Source organism: Thunnus albacares, chromosome 7, assembly GCF_914725855.1.
Source record: "Thunnus albacares chromosome 7, fThuAlb1.1, whole genome shotgun sequence".
NCBI classification, from domain to species: domain Eukaryota; kingdom Metazoa; phylum Chordata; class Actinopteri; order Scombriformes; family Scombridae; genus Thunnus; species Thunnus albacares.
This window is the reverse complement of record NC_058112.1, coordinates 8,445,776-8,468,305: the sequence shown is the minus strand read 5'-3', so window position 1 is coordinate 8,468,305 and position 22,530 is coordinate 8,445,776. Positions and strand designations below refer to the sequence as shown.

The 22,530-nt window shown below is 38.8% G+C and overlaps 3 protein-coding genes across 3 annotated transcripts in view; all 3 read right to left on the bottom strand.

Annotated features, from left to right (window-relative positions):
* nup93 (nucleoporin 93) overlaps positions 1 to 9,978 on the bottom strand; it is a 31,609-nt gene extending 21,631 nt beyond the window's left edge. Inside the window, exons 1-3 of the mRNA XM_044357132.1 lie at positions 9,840 to 9,978; positions 8,231 to 8,413; positions 7,356 to 7,473 (exon numbers count right to left, since the gene is read on the bottom strand). Of these exons, the coding sequence (XP_044213067.1) occupies positions 7,356 to 7,473; positions 8,231 to 8,409 (297 nt within the window). The 5' untranslated portion in view covers positions 8,410 to 8,413; positions 9,840 to 9,978. The remainder of the gene's footprint in view (positions 1 to 7,355; positions 7,474 to 8,230; positions 8,414 to 9,839) is intronic.
* Positions 9,979 to 12,825: 2,847 nt separating this feature from the next.
* steep1 (STING1 ER exit protein 1) lies at positions 12,826 to 14,557 on the bottom strand. Its single transcript, XM_044355525.1, has one exon. It carries the CDS (start codon positions 14,387 to 14,389, stop codon positions 13,712 to 13,714), a length of 678 nt encoding a protein of 225 aa, XP_044211460.1. The 5' UTR covers positions 14,390 to 14,557; the 3' UTR covers positions 12,826 to 13,711.
* Positions 14,558 to 15,770: 1,213 nt separating this feature from the next.
* On the bottom strand, positions 15,771 to 16,696 carry LOC122985120 (metallothionein A-like). Its single transcript, XM_044355521.1, has 3 exons — positions 16,602 to 16,696; positions 16,417 to 16,482; positions 15,771 to 15,978 (listed from the first exon to the last, which is right to left on the bottom strand). The coding sequence occupies exons 1-3, from the start codon at positions 16,624 to 16,626 to the stop codon at positions 15,887 to 15,889; spliced, it is 183 nt and encodes a 60-aa protein (XP_044211456.1). The 5' UTR covers positions 16,627 to 16,696; the 3' UTR covers positions 15,771 to 15,886.
* Between the last annotated feature and the right edge of the window lie 5,834 nt (positions 16,697 to 22,530).

Below are 22,530 nucleotides of genomic sequence, written 5' to 3'. Positions count from 1 at the left end.
ACACACACTCATTCATAAGCACACAGAGACCGTATACGCCAACAATTGATCGCGGCTGACACAGATACAGGCATGCAAACACAGCACACAGACCCTGTGTACGACACACACACACACACATACACACACACACACACACACACACACACACACCCTGTGAAGCGATGTCAGTAGTGTTCGTCTATCTCAGCAGATGCTCTGGGCTTAGCCAACTGCATCCGCTGAACGCATGCCATCACTGCTGAAGGATATGTGTGTGTGTATGTGAGGGGTTGGGGAGGGCAGAGGAGGAGAAAGGATGTAAATGGGAGATGGAAGAGAAGAGGAAAAAAAAAATCAGAGAGCAGACAAGGTGAAGTAAAAGGAGAGTAAGCAGAAGGATCATCTGAAAGAGAGTGAGGTAAAGAAAAGGAGAGAAAGAGCCCTGGCAGAGAAAGATAGAACAGCGAAAAGTGCAACGAGGACACAGAGACAGAAAAAAAAAAAAAAAACTGCAGCCGGTCGCCATTTTTCCACCAGCACCGCTCTACGCCTTCCACTTCTTATGTTTCATTTTTCTGTCCATTGTTTTCATGTGATCTACATCTACTCTCCCTGGTTTTCCCTCCTTCTTTCTCTTGTTTATACATTTCAGTTTTTCTCCCTCCTTTGTTTACCATTGTGTGCATTATTTGATGGCACAGGGAACAAAATACCCAAAAGCGCTAAATACCGACCGACCCACAGCAGTTCATTGTTAATCATGACAATTACCAACGCACAAAGCATACAGTACAAATGCCATACTGAGAGCATAAAACAAGGATTTAATTGTAAAGACGCCTACTATGTGGTGAAAGGCTGCTGCTAAATCTGTACACAGACGTGTTATGTATGTAGCATTAAGGCTGAGTGATGAGAATCAGCTCTGAACTGGAACTGACTCCAATTTTTTTTAAAGCAAGGGATTCATTAAGAAACATGCCTTTTATTTGCATTTTCATTATCTTGATGTTGGGACTGACTGAACTCATGTCTACATTTCGGTTAATGTATTCATCCATGCATGTGTTTACTATAAGAACCAAAAACCTACAAATATAATCAGAATCAGTCAAATCTACCCAACCCTACAGTACATTACACACTGCACAAATAAATAATACAGACTAGGGGAGTGCGAAAAAAAACCCCAGAGAATCTTACAATAAGGATGTTAATTAATACAACATAATTGTGGAACCATGATTTGCGATATTTACAAATATTTTATGAAATACAGCTGTTGATGATGAAAAATTAAGCATCAACATATTGGCCAGCCACAGGAGTGACAACAACAAAATATATAATATTTATTTCAGCACTTGGGCACAAAATGACAACTTACATTGTCTAATATTAACTGGGAGGGTTTTGTTTCAGTAACATGGAATCTACTCATCTGCTTTCTTCTATGTTTGCGCAGAAAAATCTAATTATTCCGATGAAGGAATGAGTCATAAATGCATCCATGTTTTAACTATAGACCAAATGATGAAAACCTACATTAACAAAACAAAATCCATCTTGTTAAATCTCAGTAGGTCACCCACTGTACATGTGGTCCAGAAACACGGTCTGCACACAACTAGCTGACATCCATGAAGCCCTAAATCTAGGACTCTGTCTATACAGGCTTCTATAGTCAAATCCTTACTGTTGTGCGTTCAGCCATACATGCAGACACATCATTCACACACCAATTCCCTTGGTATGTGTGTGTCTGTGTGTGTGTGTGTGTGTGTGTGCGCCACACAAGAACCACAGAGGCATGCTCACTCATAGCTCACTCATGCTTAACACACACACACACATTTATAGACACACATTCACTGACAGCACGTTTGCATTGCCTTTGTGTCTCATCTATCAACCTTCAGCACTTCCTTCAATCCCATGGCACTGTTAAATTTAAAGCCAAATTCAACCATTAAAACCATTTATTTTTTGTATTATTCCAGTGATCTTAGGTGCTTTAACAATACTGGTGCACCTCAACATACCTCTCATAAACTAAACATTTGATTCTATCCATCCTTCATCAGACACACCCTGGAGCTGATGTCAAGCTCACACTTTCACTACTCTTCCAGTGCCTATATGAAACTGCATGGATTCAGATCACATCGGTTTTTTTTTTTTAAATGTTCTACTCCATTTCTGCATTTTACAGATCACAAATGTCACATAGACTAACTCGCTCAGACATCATGCTACATTGTGCCTGCAGGTGCTCCATTTTTAGTGATGTGAAGTATCTAATACAGAACTGTCTTTCAGCCCTGAGACCTAATATCTGACACTAGAATCTGTGCTGCTGCACCTTTAAAATACAGCAATGTCATTCAACACTAAACATTTACAAATATTAACATTTATAATATTCACGCTTTTAATGAAATTCATTAAAAGTGTGAAGCACGTGGATGTATGTATTGGTTAGGAGACAAAGATGAGAATGAAAAGTAAATTCAGAGATGGTAACAATACGCCTTTAAGTCGTTTTTTTGTCTGGATATTTATTTGTGTCTGATTACTTTCAAACTAGCATTTATCAGCATGATACAGTGCATGCATTTCCCTTGATGTCAACTATTAAATTAGACCATTGCCTCTACAGCGTAACAAATCTTACAATGTCTAAGGAAGAGTATGTGTGTTTAGTCTACTGTGTTTAAGTGATGCTGTTACCTTGGTTTTATACTGAGTATGTCAATCTTGCATTGTGTTGATGTTTTATTATGTCTTAGCACCAACTAACCTGCTTTCTCAACAGTGTATTTGGTGAAGTAAAGTGGCTGCAACTGTCCCAGCAGGATGTTAAATAATGATCTGTAGGAGGAGAAAAGTGGGCTGCAGTGCAGCTTGATGTTGATCAGAACTTGGCTCTGTTTTCTTTCAGTGGTCTTACTTTTAAACCAAAAGCTTTCTCTGTTGTTTTGTTATTTCTGGCTGAATGTGTCTCCTGGGTCTACTTTTGTTTTTTTGTCTTTTTGTCATGGAGCCAAACACACCCATTTAGATAAAAGTCATTAGTCACAATTTGAAATTAAGATCAACTGTGCCATGCTCTCATGATCTTAATTAAAATAGAGCTGTACCAGCAGCTGGCTAAATAGCCGACTACTTACCTCTGTCTGGCCAGCTAGTTTTACTGACCAGAAAAACAGAAACCCTTGTACTTCTGTAATACAGTCTACTATAACTACTACCTTTGTGAACTACTAATACCTTCATTTTTATTTGTTGTTGACAATGTGCCCACACGTTGTTGACTCAACTCCGTGGTCATTTTTGAGGGTGTAGTTTGTGGTGTTGTTTTACTGGATTGCATGCAAGTTGTTTTGAAAATACAAATAGCAGCCATTAAACTGAGTCCACAGAAAAAAACAAATACAGTAGTCATTTTTCACAAAAACTAGATATCTTAAGTACAGCAGAGCTACTGAGCTGCTCTGCATTATATACATGAAACTCTGTTTTTTTAGTCACTTTATACCACAGCAAAGTCACATTTTGAGGTGAGTTACTGACTGATAGCGAGACAATGTGATGAACGTGATGTTACTCAGAAATACAAGTTAGATGTTTAGATGTCCCAAATTTATTCAGCAGCACAAAAATGACAACGACTAGGAGTCCTACAACAGATGGTTTGGCCCCCACAGAGCCCTGATCTCAACATCATGGAGTCAGTCTGGGATCACATGAAGACACAGAAGCAGTTGAGATGCCTAAATCTACAAAAGAACTGTGGCAACTTCTCAAAGATGCAGGAACAACCGACCTACCAAGTACCATGAAAGACTGTGTGCAGGTGTACTGAAGAGAACTGCTGCCGTATTAAAGGCAAAGCATGCTCACATCAAATATTGATTTCATTTTTCATTCTTTGTATGAAATGATTAATAAAAACTATTCATAGCATTATTTTTGTAAGCATCCTCACTTTACTTTTAGTGCCTAAAACTTTTGCACAGTACTGTACATATGATCCATTGAAGAGTTAATTTGCAAAAACAGATAAAAGCCATTCGAAAATGAATAAACAAACACCTGTTTGATTGATACTCCCTGGAGCGCACACACACAAAAAACATTATTTAGGATAATAAATGCATTTATTAATAAATGCATTCATTAATAATAAATGCATTTATTATCCTAAATCATTTTGAGTGTGTGCACTCCAGGGAGTATCAATCAAACAGGAGTTTGTTTATTCATTTAAGAATAGCTTTAATCTCTTTTTGCAAATGAACTCTTCAATTTTAATATTACTTTTCAATCCAATCTAGTACATTACATTAATTTGGCAGACACTTCTCTCAAAAGCAATTTACAATTCACCCTGCGCAGCCCAGGTGTCATTTGGTAATCAGTGTCTTTGCTCCAGGACACTGACATGTAGACAGGATTGAACCACCGATGCTTTGCTTAATGGCCAACCTGCTCTAAAACTTGAGCTACTGCTAACCTGTTAACTGATTAAGTTTAAACTAGTTTGATAAACCAATCCTGACAAGTGCACTATGTGGAATGAAATGATTTATTTAAAAAAAAAAAAAAATTAAAAGCTGATTCTGTTTCAGGATGACAGTGGCACTGATACAAGGATGAAAATATTGTGGGAGAAGTGAAGAGAGGAGGAGGGGGGGGGGGTTTAGAGGCCATGTTAAAGCCCCATTATGCATTTTGCTGTAATTGTTATTGTGTATGGCTGAGTAAGCCACTAAAAGAAAACTCAAGAAGACAATAATGTGCAATTAGTTCATCTTTGTCAAAAACAAAAAAAAATATTAGTTTGTTTTTTGCCTACTTATACACTACATTCCTTCACTCCCTTAAGCCCAACAAACATTCAAATAAAATATTATATACTGGCCTATATATGAATGCTAATACAATGCTAATACTAATGTTCACTGCCTTCCTGGAATCTGGTTGTTCAAGTGGAGCTGTGGTTTGTCTCTAACACAGACAAGGAATGATTCTGCTGAATGAGACATTGCACATTTCTTCTGAGATGAAACTTTGCAATGCAATGTCTTCTTGTAAACCAATAAGGGGAAAAGAGCAACAGAGGGAGTGTGTGTGTGTGTGTGTGTGTGTGTGTGTGTGTGTGTGTGTGTTTGTTTGTGTGTGTGCCAGAAGCTAAGTGCTCTTCCAGTCAGTCAGTCTCAAACCCACCCAGGCTAGCACACATCCGGCCAAGAAGAATGATAGACATTTAGATTTCAAAAGCTGAATTTATGTGAGAGAATAAAAACTGATCAGAGGAAGAAAAAGATAAATAAGCAGGTGTAGAGAAAGATAAATAAGAGCCGGTTAGACTAGACTACAGTCACATCTATGGCTGAACAAGCTTAGAGGGAAGATAAGAGTAGGAGAGAGATAAATGAACAGAGGATTAAGCAGGAAAGGAAAGAAGGATGGAAGGACAGAGAGACAGATGGAGCTCAGAAAAATACAATATTCAAAACAAAGAAATACTGGCTGGTTCAATATATATATATGCACTGCAGCTGATCAGAACTGAGTCAGGTTTTTCCCTTATTTAACTGCTTGCCTGCTGCTAAAAGAACATTGCAACCACAAATTAACAAATGCTTAAACCGTCGTCCAATGTTTATGTAAATATTTGGCTTCAACACAGAATGATGCAAAACCAATTTGTGAAGCTATGGATTCAATAATTGTTAATATGGTTGCTTAATGTTACTACAATATAATGCAGTATGATTCCTCTAAGAAATATACTGAATAACTGATGTGAGCAATATAACAGCATACAGTATAAGCATAGTTTACAACTCTACTTCCATGTTGTTATGGGTTTACTACCTCCTGGAGCTGAGTACTCTTCAGAGTCGTATTGATTGTTGCTCTAAATCAATTCCTGCTTCACATTCTCAGCATATTATTTGAGCAAAAGAAGAAACCAAAATATATTGAAAGCAAATTTCACCTCGCCAGGATTACACACACAGACAGCATCAGTGTTTCTCCTCCCATGTCTCAACCAAGAGCCCATTTATCTCCATCATTGATCAGATTGTTGATGGCCTAATATTACCACAGTCAGCAAACTCACTGTTTCTTCATCCTCTGTAAACAAGTTGGGGCAGTTAAGTTTCTCTTAATGGAAAAATAATTTCCTTCACCCCCTGTTTCACAACTTTTCCCAGTTCAATTAGGAACCAGTTCTCAATGGCCAACTCTACTGCTTACTCTCCTTACATCTGACTAAACATGTGACAAAGTACAAAGTAAACAGCCACGACAAATGCTCCAGATTTCAGCTGTATTTTTCTTTATGTATAACAAGATGTAAACTGGACTGATAAAGTCTTAACCTTTAGAATAAATGTATTGATTATAATCTGTGTTCTTACACTCTCCTACAGGTGTAAGAATACAAATTCTTTACATTTGGTGCAACACTACAGGTAGCTATCTTTACTCCTGTTACATGCCTCCACATTGTTCACGACAGGTGTAAAAAACAGAGACAGGAACTCAGATGAAGCTAGACAGGCTGATTAGACTGTAGCCTGCTCGCTTCATCTTCCACAACTGCAATAACCTTTATTCACTGTCCACAAAAACAAACCCCTTTAATCCAGCTGCAGACATTTTTCTTCTCAGGCTGCAACTAATGATTATTTGCATTATCAGTTAATCTACCCATTATTTTCTCAATTAATTGATTAATCATTTTGTCTATAAAATGCCCAAAAACAGAGCCAACGGCAACATCTTCGAATGTTTTATCTGATCAACAGTCCAAAATGCGAAGATATTCAGTCAGCTATCATGTATGACACAGAAAAGCTTTCAAATCCTCAAATTTGAGAATCTGCACCCAGCAAATAAATTTCTCTCTGAAAATCAACTAATTGATTACTTGACTTCTTGTTTCAGCTCTAGTTTCCCCCATCTAACATAGAATATAACAGTCTATTTCAGGCTTCTCGCTTTTAGCTGAGGGACAACAGTTAACAGTAGATCTTATCAGCTGTAGCTAATTAATATTACCAGTACCTTGACCCAAAAACAAATTTAAATTATTGTTTGTTATCTGGCTAATGTGATCTCTGCAAGCCAGTGTTTGAACAACACAGACAAAGATGTATTCTTAGAGAAAGACCCATCACTCTAGATTGTTATGATATCTGAAACAATATAAAAGTGGAGTTTGTCTTTTTGCAGCTCACAAAAAACACTCAGTGTGAAGTCTTTCTCTAGTGAGATGACCTATGTACGTGTCATATGACTGCATTAGGACCTGCATAGGAGCTAGCTGGACTCATGGCCTATTATGTCATTCATACCTGTATGTCAGTGTCTTTGACCGGCTCCAGGGGCTCAAAGGTGGTGGCAGCACTTAGACTTTCCAACCTCTGAGAAATGTGGAAGATGTCTAAACCTCTGGAACCGAGGAGGATTGACCTGCGAGTGAGACAGAGAGGTGAATGAATGAATGTGATGGAGGGACTAAACTGAAAGAACTGTAGTTGTACTTGATACCCACTAGAGGGCACAAGAGACGTTGCTATAATGGCAGTACTATCCAGTGGTTAAGGATCATATCAGGTCAGTTCTCATGATATATTGTTTATAAGGAAAATCAGACCAAATATTACAATACATGACACTTATAATACATTTAATTGTTTGAATAAACATGACTCAATTAAACATGCTTTCAAAGTTCATAAAAGAAGAAGAAGCCTGTAGCCCAGAATAGTATGCAGATCTTTCACATAGGCTCAGTGAACATTTTAAAAGTGCTGTTGTATTTTATATTTTACAAAAAGAAGTCATATTGACAATTTGGCCCATTAGTGCACTACTACATTTTATAAGGTTCTAAAGATGAAATCTTCAGATACAGCCAACAGGAGCCAGGTGAAAAATGGAAAGGTTTTAGAAATATCTGGAATTCTGGGTTTAGAAGAGATTATAATTAATGCACTAAATCAAATGGTGTTGAATGTCATCACCTGATTAAAAAAAGAGACAAGTTACCAGAATAAAAAGAGCACATCAAAGTGTCAGGTGAAGAGAATCTGAAATTGCAGAAATCTACTCTTCTTACAAATTAGATGTGTGCAGTCCGCATAAATTCTGAGTGCTGCCAGCATACAGACCGTGACAAGGGAGACATTTTTACTATGCTTATGTAAGCACGAGACATATTCCTTACGCTTTTACGTCGGCAGCATCTTGCGAGGTACGGGTCAGGGTGCGGGATCGAAGCCTCTCCCCCGCCTGCTGGATCTCCTGAAGGTTTCTCTCAACGTGTGGCAACTCCGACACGGCCTCTGTCTCTGCAGCTAGCTGCTCAGCCTGCTGCAGAAGCTCCCCGAAACCCTCTGCATCCATACCTCTAGACAGAGAGGAAGTGTGTTTATGAGTGAATACAAAGACAATATATGTGATCTACACCGAATGTATGCGGACGTATAAGGCCATTTTGAGCAATGTTCCTGATCAATGAAGTTTTAAAGGATTATTACATCAATGTGGTGAACTGAATCATAATTTGTCAGGTATCTAATTCCCTCGATTAACATTTATTTAAATGTTATTTCCTTCTATAAATTGTTTTTCAGTTGAATTTGTCAGAAACTATATTGTATCACGATATATATTGCAGTTGCAATATATACATATATATAGTGTGATATAGGAGATTTATCCTTGTTTTGCACACAAAGCCCACAATTTAGTACACTGTGAGCTAAGAATGCACTAGTGAGCACAGAAAAACAACCTGGTATACTAGAGAACTCTATTGTAGTAGATAACTTGGAAAGTTGAATTAAAAAAAACACAACACAGCCACTGATCAGATCAAAATCAGATCAAGCAGCAGGATCAATGTAAAAAAAATAGTGATTCTGTCAGAGCCAAACACTTTATCATGCAACAGCAGAGGGACCTTAAAACATACAGCCACAGCTGGATTTTAAGGTTAAAAAGTGCAATGTTCTTAACAGGCAAAGTGACCTCAATCCAACTGATGATTATTATACTAGATGGAGGGCAAAAAGCCCTCAAAACAAACCAGAAGTGAAGATCACTGCAGCACACAGTTACATTGCTCTATGTATATAAGGGCTACAAACACAGTTTAGTATATGATGTGGACGTAAACAACCTCATATCCAAACTAAATGTTAGGACAACACCACATAAGAAGAAAATGTGCATGGATGAATCAGAAACAACACTTCTTCACTCAGGACTTCTTTTTATCACAAGGAACATTGATTAATTTTAAAAATTAGCTGTATCTTAATTCCATTCTCAAAGGGGTCTTCGGTTTCATTTCAAGTTTCACAATTTCGCTAACTTACTGCCATAAATCTTCAACGTATCAAAGCATAGAGCTCCGGCCATATAGACTGTGAATAAAACATGTATACAGCATACATGTTACCAAAACATCTTCTGACAGCTGACATCAATAGGCACACCACGGTGTGCTGTGGTTGTCAAGTTAGCTCAGCGTTAGCACAATGCTAACCTCCTGGCCAGCTAGTTTGTAAAACAACATAAAGAGATACCTGGAGCGGTCATTTCGCCTGTTGAAGAAGACAACTTAGATACCAAAGTGACAGTGATGCTGAAAACCTCGTGTTTCCCTCGTGTTTGTTAGTATGCTGCTTAAACCTGGCTAGCTTCATGTCAAAATGAATGGCGCTCAACGGCAGCTAACAGGCTAAATGGCTAATGTACGCTCACAATTTGGTCAACTTTAAAACGTTAATATTTACGTTAACTACACTTTGCTGTAGGTAGCTTCATACCTGTTGTGTAGGACGAATGTAAATACGGTCCTGTCTGTTGTCTTCAGGTGATTAGCACTTGTACAGTTTAGCTCAGTGGTACAACATGAACTGAAGTGTGTTATTTGGCCCGGCTCTTCTGGAGAGCACGCTGATTGGACGACACCATGCTCCGTACCGGATATCACACTTGCTCGCCCTCTTCAGGATGCTACACAACCCGCTGCTCCGCCACTAGGTCAGGAGGACTGAAGAACAACACACCACTGTTAGTATCAAACTTAAACATCATGTCAGTCAGCACGAACTGGCCCATATCGACTCATCTATAGTTCTACTGGTGCATGAATATCAATTCAGGGCAAGCCATGTCTTATATCTGTGGTTTAATCCTAACACTCTTCTATTCATTGCTAAGTCTGTCTTAAAACAACAGTCTGGTGTCCATATGAACAGTGAAAGAGGTTTTCCTCGCTGTAATAATTCCTCCTGTTCATGCTGGCTATTAAAAGATTCCCTTTAAATGTGCTTTCAATGTGTGTGATGGGGCCAAAATCCACACACACACACACACACACACACACACACACACACAAACACACACACACACACACACACACACACACACACATCAAATAGCATCAAATTCCCTTTTTGTGTTTCCTCCACAGTGTTTCCCTGTTGAGCTGTGGTGGAAGTATAGTAACAAAAAGAGGGACTTTGGCACTAAAAAGACTGTAATGTTGAAAGATATCTACTTGATTTGACTTATTTGGACAGCTGAAGCTTCATATTAGGCTCAGATAAACTTCAATACATTTTTGTACTGAAGGAGGCTTGTGAATTTTGTCCCTCATCACTTACATTGTAATTGCATTATGAAGGGATCTTCTAATGGTCAGTATGAACAGCAAGAAAAACATATTTCAGTGTTCATTTGGGCAGCTGCACCTAAAATAATATTGAAAAAACTCATTTTGTCTCTGTCCTTTTCTTTAAAATATCATAACATATCTAGACATGTTTTAACAGGTAATTTATAAAAAACAAACAAACAAACAAAAAAGCCCAACACTTCAGTGACTGGTGGACTCAGAATTTTTACATCAATTTAATATATGTAGCATCTCATAATTTACTGCTATGTGACCACAGTGTCTCCCACCCCATCTATGAGCCTAAGACATTTTCTTTATCACACTTGTTTCCAACCTAGAAGTGACCTGATTTACATAGATCACCCCTCAAGTCCCTAGATTAGGCAGAATGTTTTTTTTTCTGAGCAAATGTCTGCTGGATCCCCACCTGCTTTTTTTTGTTTTAACCCTTGCCGTTACTTCATGAGAAGAAACCACTGGCTGTAGCTTGATGAACGGTCTGTTGCTTTGCTGGGACAGATCTGGTTATGTGGAGTACAAACCCCCAGAGCTACTTCATTATATAATGTAATATGCACAACTGTTTCTCTGTTACACAACACAGCAACACAGCAGTGTTTCTGGGACAATTTACTACAAAACACACACATCTTTAACCTGAACTGAGTGGATCTCTGGTTCCATGGTTTCTGTGATCATCAGGTAACCTTGTATTGCGTTTATTCTGGTGCCTTTAGATACTGGAGGCATATTTATGAGGGTGTTATTGTGGCACAAAATCAGGGCATTACACTTTAAGAAAATACAGTCATGAAAGAAAGATATAAAAAAGTTTAATCCAATTCATGAATGAATTAAAAAGAAACAACAAATGTGTAACCTAGAGTGTGTCGACCCTCATGGCTGCCAACTTAAACACTTCATTCAATGTGGATTGTCTCATAATTAAACCTCACAGGTGTTAAATAAAATTTATAATGAAATGAAAAGAATAATTTTTTCACAGCAGAGAGCTTAACTGTCACAAGAGGAAAAGCACAGGTGTGATTAATAACATTACACATTGTAGGGCACTGGTATTGATCATTATTGCTCATTAGTGCTGCTTCCTGGGACACTTACATGGAACTGAGCCATTGTTAATATTAGTTCCACTTTAGCTTTTCATGTCTTGACAATTTGAAATGTGAAGACAGGAAAGAGGTTGTACTATCAAATACTGTATATTCATGGGTTTGCACTTTAAAAATAATCATTTTATACATACTGTATATTTTTTTCAGATTAATTTACTATTATTAACCTATTTAGACATTTTTGGACTTTCACCTACCTATGTTCGTGTTCTCCTGCAATTAACGGTGAATTTACTCTAAACAATACATTTGTTAATTACATTTTTGCATCTCATTAAACTTTTCTAACAAATGTCTGTTCTTTATCAAGACAAAAGGAAAGCCTAATTGTGATCCAGTCTCCAAAACACATTGTTCTCCTAATCTGCCCTGTTTTTTGTGACCCAATTAAAGGGTCTGACCTGCCAATTCGACACTGGCCTACATTTACCCATCATCTCATTGATGACTGTCTGACACAGAAAACCTCAAACTTCTGATATAAATTTTTTCAAATAATAAACACTAGTATCTAATGGTAAAATAAAATTAAACATACATTTTAGAATTGTCTCAGTATTGTTAATATCCCAATAAGTGTTATGTAAATTCCAGGTATATTCATGGACAGTTTTAAAGAGTTTGACCCACTGATGAACAAGACTAATGAGTCTACAGTCATGCTAGCAGCTCTGAGACTGTGTCTGAGTTCAGTGCTTTGAGCTAAATTCTTACATGTTTACAATGACAACGCTAACATGCTGATGCTAAATAAGTGCAATGTCTGCCATGTTCACCATCTCAGTGTGGGCAAGCCTGTCTGCATACTAATATTTGAAAATTTAAACACAAAGTACAGCTGTGGCTAATGAGAATGTGATTAGTTTTGCATGACATTTAGTCATAAACCAAACTATTGACCTGATTGCAAAAAGTCAGGTTATCACCGATGTCATCAGGATTCATTGTCTAGCCACCAAGTATCTGTGTATAAAATCCAACTGCAATTCATCCAACAGTTGTTGAGATATTTTATTAAAAAACAGAAATATCAACCTCATGGAGGCATTAAACAAAAAGTCGGGATCCTCAAAGTCAGCAGGATTCATCCTCTGTGGAACGTGAAAGTTTGGAAAAAATGTTATGGCGATCCATCACGTTGTTTAGATATTACAGTCTGCACCAAAATGATGGACCGACAGGTTTCTGATGTAATCATAATTGAAAATATGGACCAGTTTTACTCTGATGTAAACACACCTTCAGGAGCATCAGAAAATACAAAACCTAGATTTAGTCAGTGCTGTTGAGTGTCAGACTGGTGGTGGGGATACACAGTTTGCATTTCGATCACAGATTGCACCTTTAAACATCTTTTGTGAAGTGTCTCATTGATTAATCTATTATTTAAATGTCTACTTTATAACTGAAGGAGATTTGGTAATAAAAAATGACATTAACTTTTCTCTTGGAAAGACTTACTCAGTCGCTTGCCAAATGTCTTTTTGTCAAACTCTTGAACTGTGCAGCAATGTACATTTTGAAGACACACTATTTGACATATTCAACATTTTGAAAAGGCCTTTATGTTGCATTTTCTTAAACAGCTGAATACATTTGAAGGACTTGCAATATTACATGAAGTAAAAAAAATATTTTACTAACTCACAAATAGATTTATTGGGTCTTGAATGTTTGTACAAAATAACATTTTAAAAAAGGTCTACAACTACAGCCCACCATCACCCTCAGTCCTATTTTTACATGTCAAAATATTGTCCAGTCTTTCTCTACTGATGCTGTGCTGACCACAAACATTTCTGGCCAATGTTGCACAGATAAGGATCTCCAGAAGACAACAGTCAGTGTGTTTTCTCTGTCCTTCTCAGGAGAGATTCCTCTACTTGAACTGATTGTCAATGAGGGTGCCCTTCATCTTTGCCTTCTTGGCCTCCAGCTCGGCCAGCTCCTGCAGCCTCCTCTTACTCATGCCCTTCCTCTCCAGCTGCTTCTCGATCACTTTGGCATTTTGGGCGTACGAGTCCGCCACCTCCCTGGCCTCGATCTCCTCCTCCTCCTCGTCGATAGTGGACACGGTGACAGAGCTGAACTTGCCCATATCTTTGGTCCGCTTGGTCATCATGACTCGAACCTTCTTGGGAGCTTCCGGCTGCTTCTGGCTGTAGACGCTGGTGTTGCCGAAGCCCTGTCCGAACTTCACGACGGCTCCGTCCACGATGAAAGTGGCCGGGTTGTTCTTGTCCTGGTGCTGGTAGAAGAGCAGCAGGCCGCACTTGCCGCACTTCTTGCGGTACTGCCTCTCGATACCCTCGGCTCTCTTCAGGTACGCGTTTTCGTCCTGCTCCACGTTGCAGAACTTGTGCGCATGTTTGGCCGCGTCGATCACCCTGGCTCGGTCCCGTGGCCTCATCGGCAGCTTCTCCAGCTGGCAGTCCAGCACCAGAACCATCTGGCCGCACAGGCAGTAGTAGACATGGAGAGGCTTCTCTCCGTCGTCGTACTCCTCCCGGTCTCTGGTGTCGGAGCACACAACACTTCTAGACACGACTTTCGGCATGTTTCAGCGACTTAAATGTGTTTTAACAACAGTGCTGTCAAATTGAAAGCTACTGTTGAGATGCCATGGCGACAGTAACAAGACGTGCATTAAGATTTCGGCTCTAAACACAGAAACGACGCAACACTTCCGGTGTACGTTACTCTACCGATTCCGAAGAGAAACCAAAGGTTCCGCCTGGTTTCAACGTTCCGCAGAGGCCAAGGTCAAAATGAACCTACGTTGTTGCAGCTGCGTTCATATGAAAGCTGTATTCTTACAAAAGGTCCATTTATAGACTTATCAAAATGCATTTAAACCAGTTTCCGAGCTGATTATGGCCCAAAATAAATCTGAGAGGGTTTGTGACTCTCTCAGATTTATTTTGGGCCATAATCAGCTCAGAAACTGGATCTCAGCTTGGAAAGGTTTTGATTGAAAGGATGAGAGAAAAAACACAGGTCTGTTTTCTTCAAACTTTTACTAAATTTTTGCTCCCTTTCTTGTGCAAAGTGCTCCAGGTCTGTAAACATCCTTCATTTTAAAAAAGTCTGAGAATTAATATTCTGTTCTGCTGGCACCTGGAAGCTACTCGGCATCCTCTTCATCACATTCCTCACATATATTATAAATCCATTACAATTTTGTTATGCTGTTCTATGCTGTATTTGTGTAATGTGTCTTTTTTGGTCTATTCTGTACACACATCTACTGCACATCCGTCCGTCCTGGGAGAAGGATCCCTCCTCTGCTGCTCTTCCTGAGGTTTAAGGGAGTTTTTCCCTGATTTAAATCACTGTACAGACTATAAAACCCCATGAGGCAAATTCACAATATTGGGCTATACAAAAAATAGTGCTCAAGGATGTAAAATCAGTCTTTGGTCTATACATGCCTTCACTTTCTGGACAAACCTTTAACGACTTGAACCAGAAGTCTAAACCAAAACATGACCATCACATTTTACAGTTTTTCCTGCTCTAACAAATCAAAACTGCCTGGCTTGATTTAAGGGAATAAGCCTATGTAGGTCCTGCAAACCATACAACATTCTCAAACTCTGGGTCTGAGCCCAGTCTACCTGATGACACCAATAAGCTTTTTTCCTCTTTGACTTGTCAGATTTTTTTAAATAACTTAAGTCACTTCAGTTGCAGGGTCCTTGTATATTATGCATGCTGATTGTCATACACTAAGGGTGGGGGAGGACTTGAACTGAATCATTATGTTCATCAGTAACACCTGTTCTTTTCTTACTATGGATAGCAAGGTCTATTCTTACCAATGACTTGATTCATCATTGTACACTGCCTGCACATTATGACCTTTGTTAGATGCAGCACATGACAGTCGCTTGTTATCCATTAACCTGAATTATTGCCAAAACAGCATGACAGATATCTTCATTAAGGAAAGAAGTTTATTTCAACATTGAAAGACATTCTTAATCATTGCAGCTGCACAGTCGTTCACACAGGCTCCATCACATGGACAGAGAAGGCTGATGACGCGGACCCATCACTGACAGCAACTGGTGTCACATGTCTTTCCTTTGCACACGCAACCAGAGGCGCACTTGCTACAGTCGGATGGGCAGCATGAGCAGCAGCCTGCATTAAGAAAAAATAAGTGTTACTGACAACCCTATGATCATTGATCTGTTGCAACAAAAAGCAGCCAAGGCCACCCTTTAATTCCAGGACAAGGATATTACACAAGTCAAAGCATCTTGAGCTAAACATTAAGAGGTTTGGGGTGGAATGAAGTGACCTTCTGTGATGCAGCCAATTAAAGCCACCTGGTTTCCTACATCTTGAGTAAAGAGGCAATTTTAGACAAGGCAGCATTAATTCAGCATGCCAGATATGAAACAGCAAGAAGTCAGTCTTAAAAGAAAACATAAGAATCCTACTTGGTGGCTTGGGTGAAGATTTTAAAAAAAAAGAAGGCTACTAGTAAGATGTATTTCATCAACAGTCACCTTGACTGGATTCAAAATTAAGACACCTATGAGTTAAATGTGTATGTAAAGATGTGATTTGACTTACTCTTTTTGCAAGAGGTGCAGGAGCAGTTTGTGCAAGTGCAGGATACTCCGCAGTTGCAGGTTCCAGCTGAAAGTAAGAACACAAGACATGTCAGCTTTAGGAATTCATTTGTGTATGACAGCAAGTCCTATAAAGTAATACCAGACGAAATATTAAGAGTAATGAAATCCTTAAATAAAACTTACTCTTGGAGCATTCGCAAGGGTTCATTTTTCAGTGAGTATAATTCTCTTCTTTAGAGAGTGCTGCGTTTGTGCTTCTTCCCGTTGGAAGTGGTGGTATGAGTGTCAGAGAAGGGGCGGCTCTTTTATAGCATCCCGGTAACAACAAGACCGGGTGCAAAAAGCGTCTGTCACGCTGCACGCAGGCACGTAATTGACCATTACAAAGAGGTTTGTACACACGAATCAACTACGCAGCTGATTCCCAAAAGACGCGTCGGCGTGTTGTTTGTAAATTACATTCAGATACGCGTTTTCGTCCTGCTCCACGTTGCAGAACTTGTGCGCATGTTTGGCCGCGTATGGAAAGCCCTTTGGGCATCTATTAGATATCCGTGATATCAAACTTAAGTGTCCTCTACTAGTTCAGACTTTGGCAGCACTAATTGGACATTTTGTCCAACTAGTTCGCAACTTTGCCATACTAGTTGAACAAAAACTCGTACTAGTTACGCTTTTTCAGCAACTAGTGACACTTTTGGCCAACTAGCTCGGACAAAAGCCGTACTAGTTGAGCCCAACGCCGAACTAGTTGAGCCAAAATCCCAACTAGTTGATTTTTTTGCGCACTAGTCGACGACTGGACCCAACTAGTAAAGCTCAAATTCCTACTAGATAACTAGTGCGCCGAAAAAACGCCAACATGTTGACTACTTGAGCGCAAATTCACCTTACTAGTTGACTACTAAAGCTCAAAATGCTTACTAGTACTACTAGTAAGAGCCAAAATGTCCACTAGTACTACTAGTAGAAGCCAAAATGTCCACTAGTACTACTAGTAGGAGCCAAAATGTCTACTAGTTACACTAGTAGAGCTTTTTTGACCTTACTAGTACCACTAGTGAGAGCCAAAATGCCCACTAGTCACACTAGTTGATGATGAGACATGAAATGAGACTTCCAAATGGCTCTCTGGTTCAAAATAAAGACTCAGAATTTCATCATTATCCCGCCCGTTTCATGCGCATGCAGTCCACTATTACTACTAGTTACCCTATTCCCATACTACTAGTACTACTAGTGAAGCTCAAAATGTTTACTGGTCCTACCAGTAAGAGCCAAAATGTCCACTAGTACTACTAGTAGGAGCCAAAATGCCAACTAGTTGCACTAGTGCTAGTCACTAGTATTACTAGTAGTACCTAGTACTACTGGTGTAGTGGAAGTTTCAATAAAATGCAACCAGTACTACTAGTGGTACTAGTACCACTAGTACTAGTACCACTAGTACTAGTACCACTAGTAGTACTAGTACTTTTCCACTAGGACTACTAGTAGTCCTAGTGGAAAAGTACTAGTACTACTAGTGGTACTAGTACTACTCCGCTAGTAGTAGTAGTAAATAAGGCAGGGCCTCCCAGACTCACACTTGATTGTCGTCTTGTTGATTGAAACACTCGACTCTATTTTCCCTTTCAAATGAAATGATAATCCTAGAGGTTCACATACTTTTGCCACACACACATATGTAACGTTGGATCATTTCCTCAATTAATTAATGAAAAAGATGACAAAAATGTTGTTGTTTTTTATCTCATTTGTTTAACTGGGTTCACTTTATCTAGTTTTAGGACTTGTGTAAATGTCTGATCACATTTTGGGTCATATTTATGCAGAAATACAGAAAATTCTAAAGGTTCACAAACTCTCAAGCAGCACTGTATCTCAGTCCTTCAAAGTTGTCTTTGAAACCAGGTCTGGGATGGTTTGTATCTGTGAAATGAGAAAATTAAAACTTTGACGTAGAGTTAAACCAAACACATCGTTGGAAAGGTCTCGACCTGGAGAGTAACATATGTCAGTATGAAGGTTCTACAGGGCTCCTGCTAAGAAATATTGACCTTTGAACCTTGACCTTGGTGCATGTTTGAAGGCTTATAATTCAGCAACATAAGGGGCTTCAGACATGAGACCAACTGTTATCGAGAGCTCTGGACCTCAGCTACCATGTGAGTGGAGTCAACAACTGGGGAGGTGGTAAAATATGGTTAAAATTAATTTTCACATATTTATCAATTAGATATTTAAAATCTGATTACATACATGTGTTTACTGTCCCCTTAAACTCCTCAGTTTACTCTCAATTAACTATTTACAACTTCCAATTGTAGGAAAAACAGTCATATTTATAAAAAATAAAAATACAATTCCCCAGAGACAAACACTGCATCTGGACCGCTCGATGTGCCACCTGCTGGTTGTCGCTGCACACTTCACTGTAGTCACATCAACTGAAATGACTCACATAAATAACAGCCATGCTGCTAACATATAGGTGTAATATGCTTATTGTTGATCAAAGTGAGCCTGACAGAGTTTATTTTTCTGATATAGGCTCATTCATTGTTTATAATGTAGTTAATAAACAAGGTGTAGTTGTCACATTTGATTTTAATTTTTGAACATTACTGTATATGTTGGGTGAGTTACTGCCGCTCATCAGCAAAAATATAGTATATTATTTCTCTGTGGTTACTTGGTTTTAACCATCACCGCTGCTAAATAATATGACGATATGGTATGGATGATAAAATGTTCATATGACCGTGTTGAAAGGAAAAAGCAAGAAGCAGAGCAGCTGCTTTTCTGTTTTAGAAAATGATTACATAGCTTTGTGTTGTTTAAAAAGGCAACAAGGAAAATGAGTCAAGCAGTAAACAACAGAAAAACAATTGAATACCTTTAGATTCATTGTTGTTAATAGAAAAAGTAATTTTGGCCGGGTGGAGTTCTTGCTGGAGAGCCAATAGGAAGGCACAATGTCCCGCCTCCTGATTAGCATTTAACGCAACTAGTGCTACTAGTGGGCATTTAGTCTCTTACTAGTTCAACTAGTAAACACTTTTAGCCTTACTAGTAGTACTAGTAAGGTCAAAAAAAACCTAGTAGTGCAACTAGTGGGCATTTTGGCTCTTACTAGTACGACGAGTAAACATTTTGTCTCTTACTAGTAGTACTAGTGAACATTTTAGCTCATACTAGTAGTACTAGTAAACATTTTAGCTCATACTAGTAGTACTAGTAAGGTCAAAAAAAAAATCGCCCACCAGTGTAACTAGTGGACATTTTGGCTTCTACTAGTAGTACTAGTGGACATTTTGGCTCCTAATAGTAGTACTAGTGGACATTTTGGCTTCTACTAGTAGTACTAGTGGACATTTTGGCTCTTACTAGTAGTACTAGTAAGCATTTTGAGCTTGTTGTGGAAATTTTCTCTCAAGAAAGAAGGCACATGGAGACATAAAGAAAGCATTAAACATTGTTACTTGTTGAAGCAGTTGTAAACACTGTACAATCCATCACATCATCAGTAACAATTATACAAATGTCCAAACACAAACAAAAATACAATCTTCTTGTATTTTTGGAGAGAAAGCATGTTGTTCAGCTGGCCCTTTCCCTAAAGCCAGCCCTTTCTCTAAAGATTGTGAACTCAAACTAGACAGCTTTATACCTCTCCAGAAGCAAAGCTAAAAACAGTCTGGTCCCTAAATGGATACTTCCACAAACCGTTACACCTTCTTACAAACAAGTATGGTCTCTAAAACAGTATAGTATATTATTTCTCTGTGGTTACTTGGTTTTAACCATCACCGCTGCTAAATAATATGACGATATGGTATGGATGATAAAATGTTCATATGACCGTGTTGAAAGGAAAAAGCAAGAAGCAGAGCAGCTGCTTTTCTGTTTTAGAAAATGATTACATAGCTTTGTGTTGTTTAAAAAGGCAACAAGGAAAATGAGTCAAGCAGTAAACAACAGAAAAACAATTGAATACCTTTAGATTCATTGTTGTTAATAGAAAAAGTAATTCATTCATGCTTTATTCTGCATGGATAGTAAGCAAAGAGCTGGCGGCTAACAACAGTGAAAACTTATCAGGCTTTACACGGTTAAATTTTGGCCGGGTGGAGTTCTTGCTGGAGAGCCAATAGGAAGGCACAATGTCCCGCCTCCTGATTAGCATTTAACGCAACTAGTGTTACTAGTGGGCATTTAGTCTCTTACTAGTTCAAAAAGTAAACACTTTTAGCCTTACTAGTAGTACTAGTAAGGTCAAAAATGTGCTACTAGTACAACTAGTGAGCATTTTGGCTCTTACCAGTAGTTCTAGTGAACATTTTAGCTCTTACTAGTAGTACTAGTAAACATTTTGGCTCTTACTAGTAGTACTAGTAAGGTCAAAAAATAGCCCACTAGTGTAACTAGTGAACATTTTGGCTTCTACTAGTAGTACTAGTGGACATTTTGGCTCTTACTAGTAGTACTAGTAAGCATTTTGAGCTTTAGTAGTCAACTAGTAAGGCGTATTTGCGCTCAAGTAGTCAACATGTTGGCGTTTTTTCGGCGCATTAGTTAACTAGTAGGACTTTGAGCTTTACTAGTTGGGTCCAGTCGTCGACTAGTGCCCAAAAAAGTCAACTAGTTGGGATTTTGGCTCAACTAGTACGGCTTTTGTCCGAACTAGTTGGCCAAAAGTGTCACTAGTTGCTGAAAAAGCGTAACTAGTACGAGTTTTTGTTCAACTAGTACAGCAAAGTTGCGAACTAGTTTGACAAAATGTCCAACTAGTACTGCCAAAGTCCGAACTAGTAAATGACACTTAAGTTTGATATCAAGGATATCTAAGAGATGCCCAAAGGGCTTTCCATAGCCGCGTCGATCACCCTGGCTCGGTCCCGGGGCCTCATCGGCAGCTTCTCCAGCTGGCAGTCCAGCACCAGAACCGTCTGGTTACTCTACCGATTCCGAAGAGAAACCAAAGGTTCCGCCTGGTTTGAACGTTCCGCAGAGGCCAAGGTCAAAATAAACCTACGTTGTTGCAGCCGCGTTCATGTGAAAGATGTATTCTTACAAAAGGTCCATTTATAGACTTATCAAAATGCATTTAAACCAGTTTCCGAGCTGATTATGGCCCAAAATAAATCTGAGAGGGTTTGTGACTCTCTCAGATTTATTTTGGGCCATAATCAGCTCAGAAACTGGATCTCAGCTTGGAAAGGTTTTGATTGAAAGGATGAGAGGAAAAAACACAGGTCTGTTTTCTTCAAACTTTTACTAAATTTTTGCTCCTTTTCTTGTGCAAAGTGCTCCAGGTCTGTAAACATCCTTCATTTTAAAAGAGTCTGAGAATTAATATTCTGTTCTGCTGGCACCTGGAAGCTACTCGGCATCCTCTTCATCACATTCCTCACATATATTATAAATCCATTACAATTTTGTTATGCTGTTCTATGCTGTATTTGTGTAATGTGTCTTTTTTGGTCTATTCTGTACACACATCTACTGCACATCCGTCCGTCCTGCGAGAAGGATCCCTCCTCTGCTGCTCTTCCTGAGGTTTAAGAGAGTTTTTCCCTGATTTAAATCACTGTACAGACTATAAAACCCCATGAGGCAAATTCACAATATTGGGCTATACAAAAAATAGTGCTCAAGAATGTAAAATCAGTCTTTGGTCTATACATGCCTTCACTTTCTGGACAAGCCTTTAACTTGAACCAGAAGTCTAAACCAAAACATGACCATCACATTTTACAGTTTTTCCTGCTCTAACAAATCAAAACTGCCTGGCTTGATTTAAGGGAATAAGCCTATATAGGTCCTGCAAACCATACAACATTCTCAAACTGTGGGTCTGAGCCCAGTCTACCTGATGACACCAATAAGCTTTTCCTCTTTGACTTGTCAGGTTTTTTTAATAAATAAACTTAAGTCACTTCAGTTGCAGGGTCCTTGTATATTATGCATGCTGATTGTCATACACTAAGGGTGGGGGAGGACTTGAACTGAATCATTATGTTCAATAACACCTGTTCTTTTCTTACTATGATAGCAAGGTCTATTCTTACCAATGACTTGATTCATCATTGTACACTGCCTGCACATT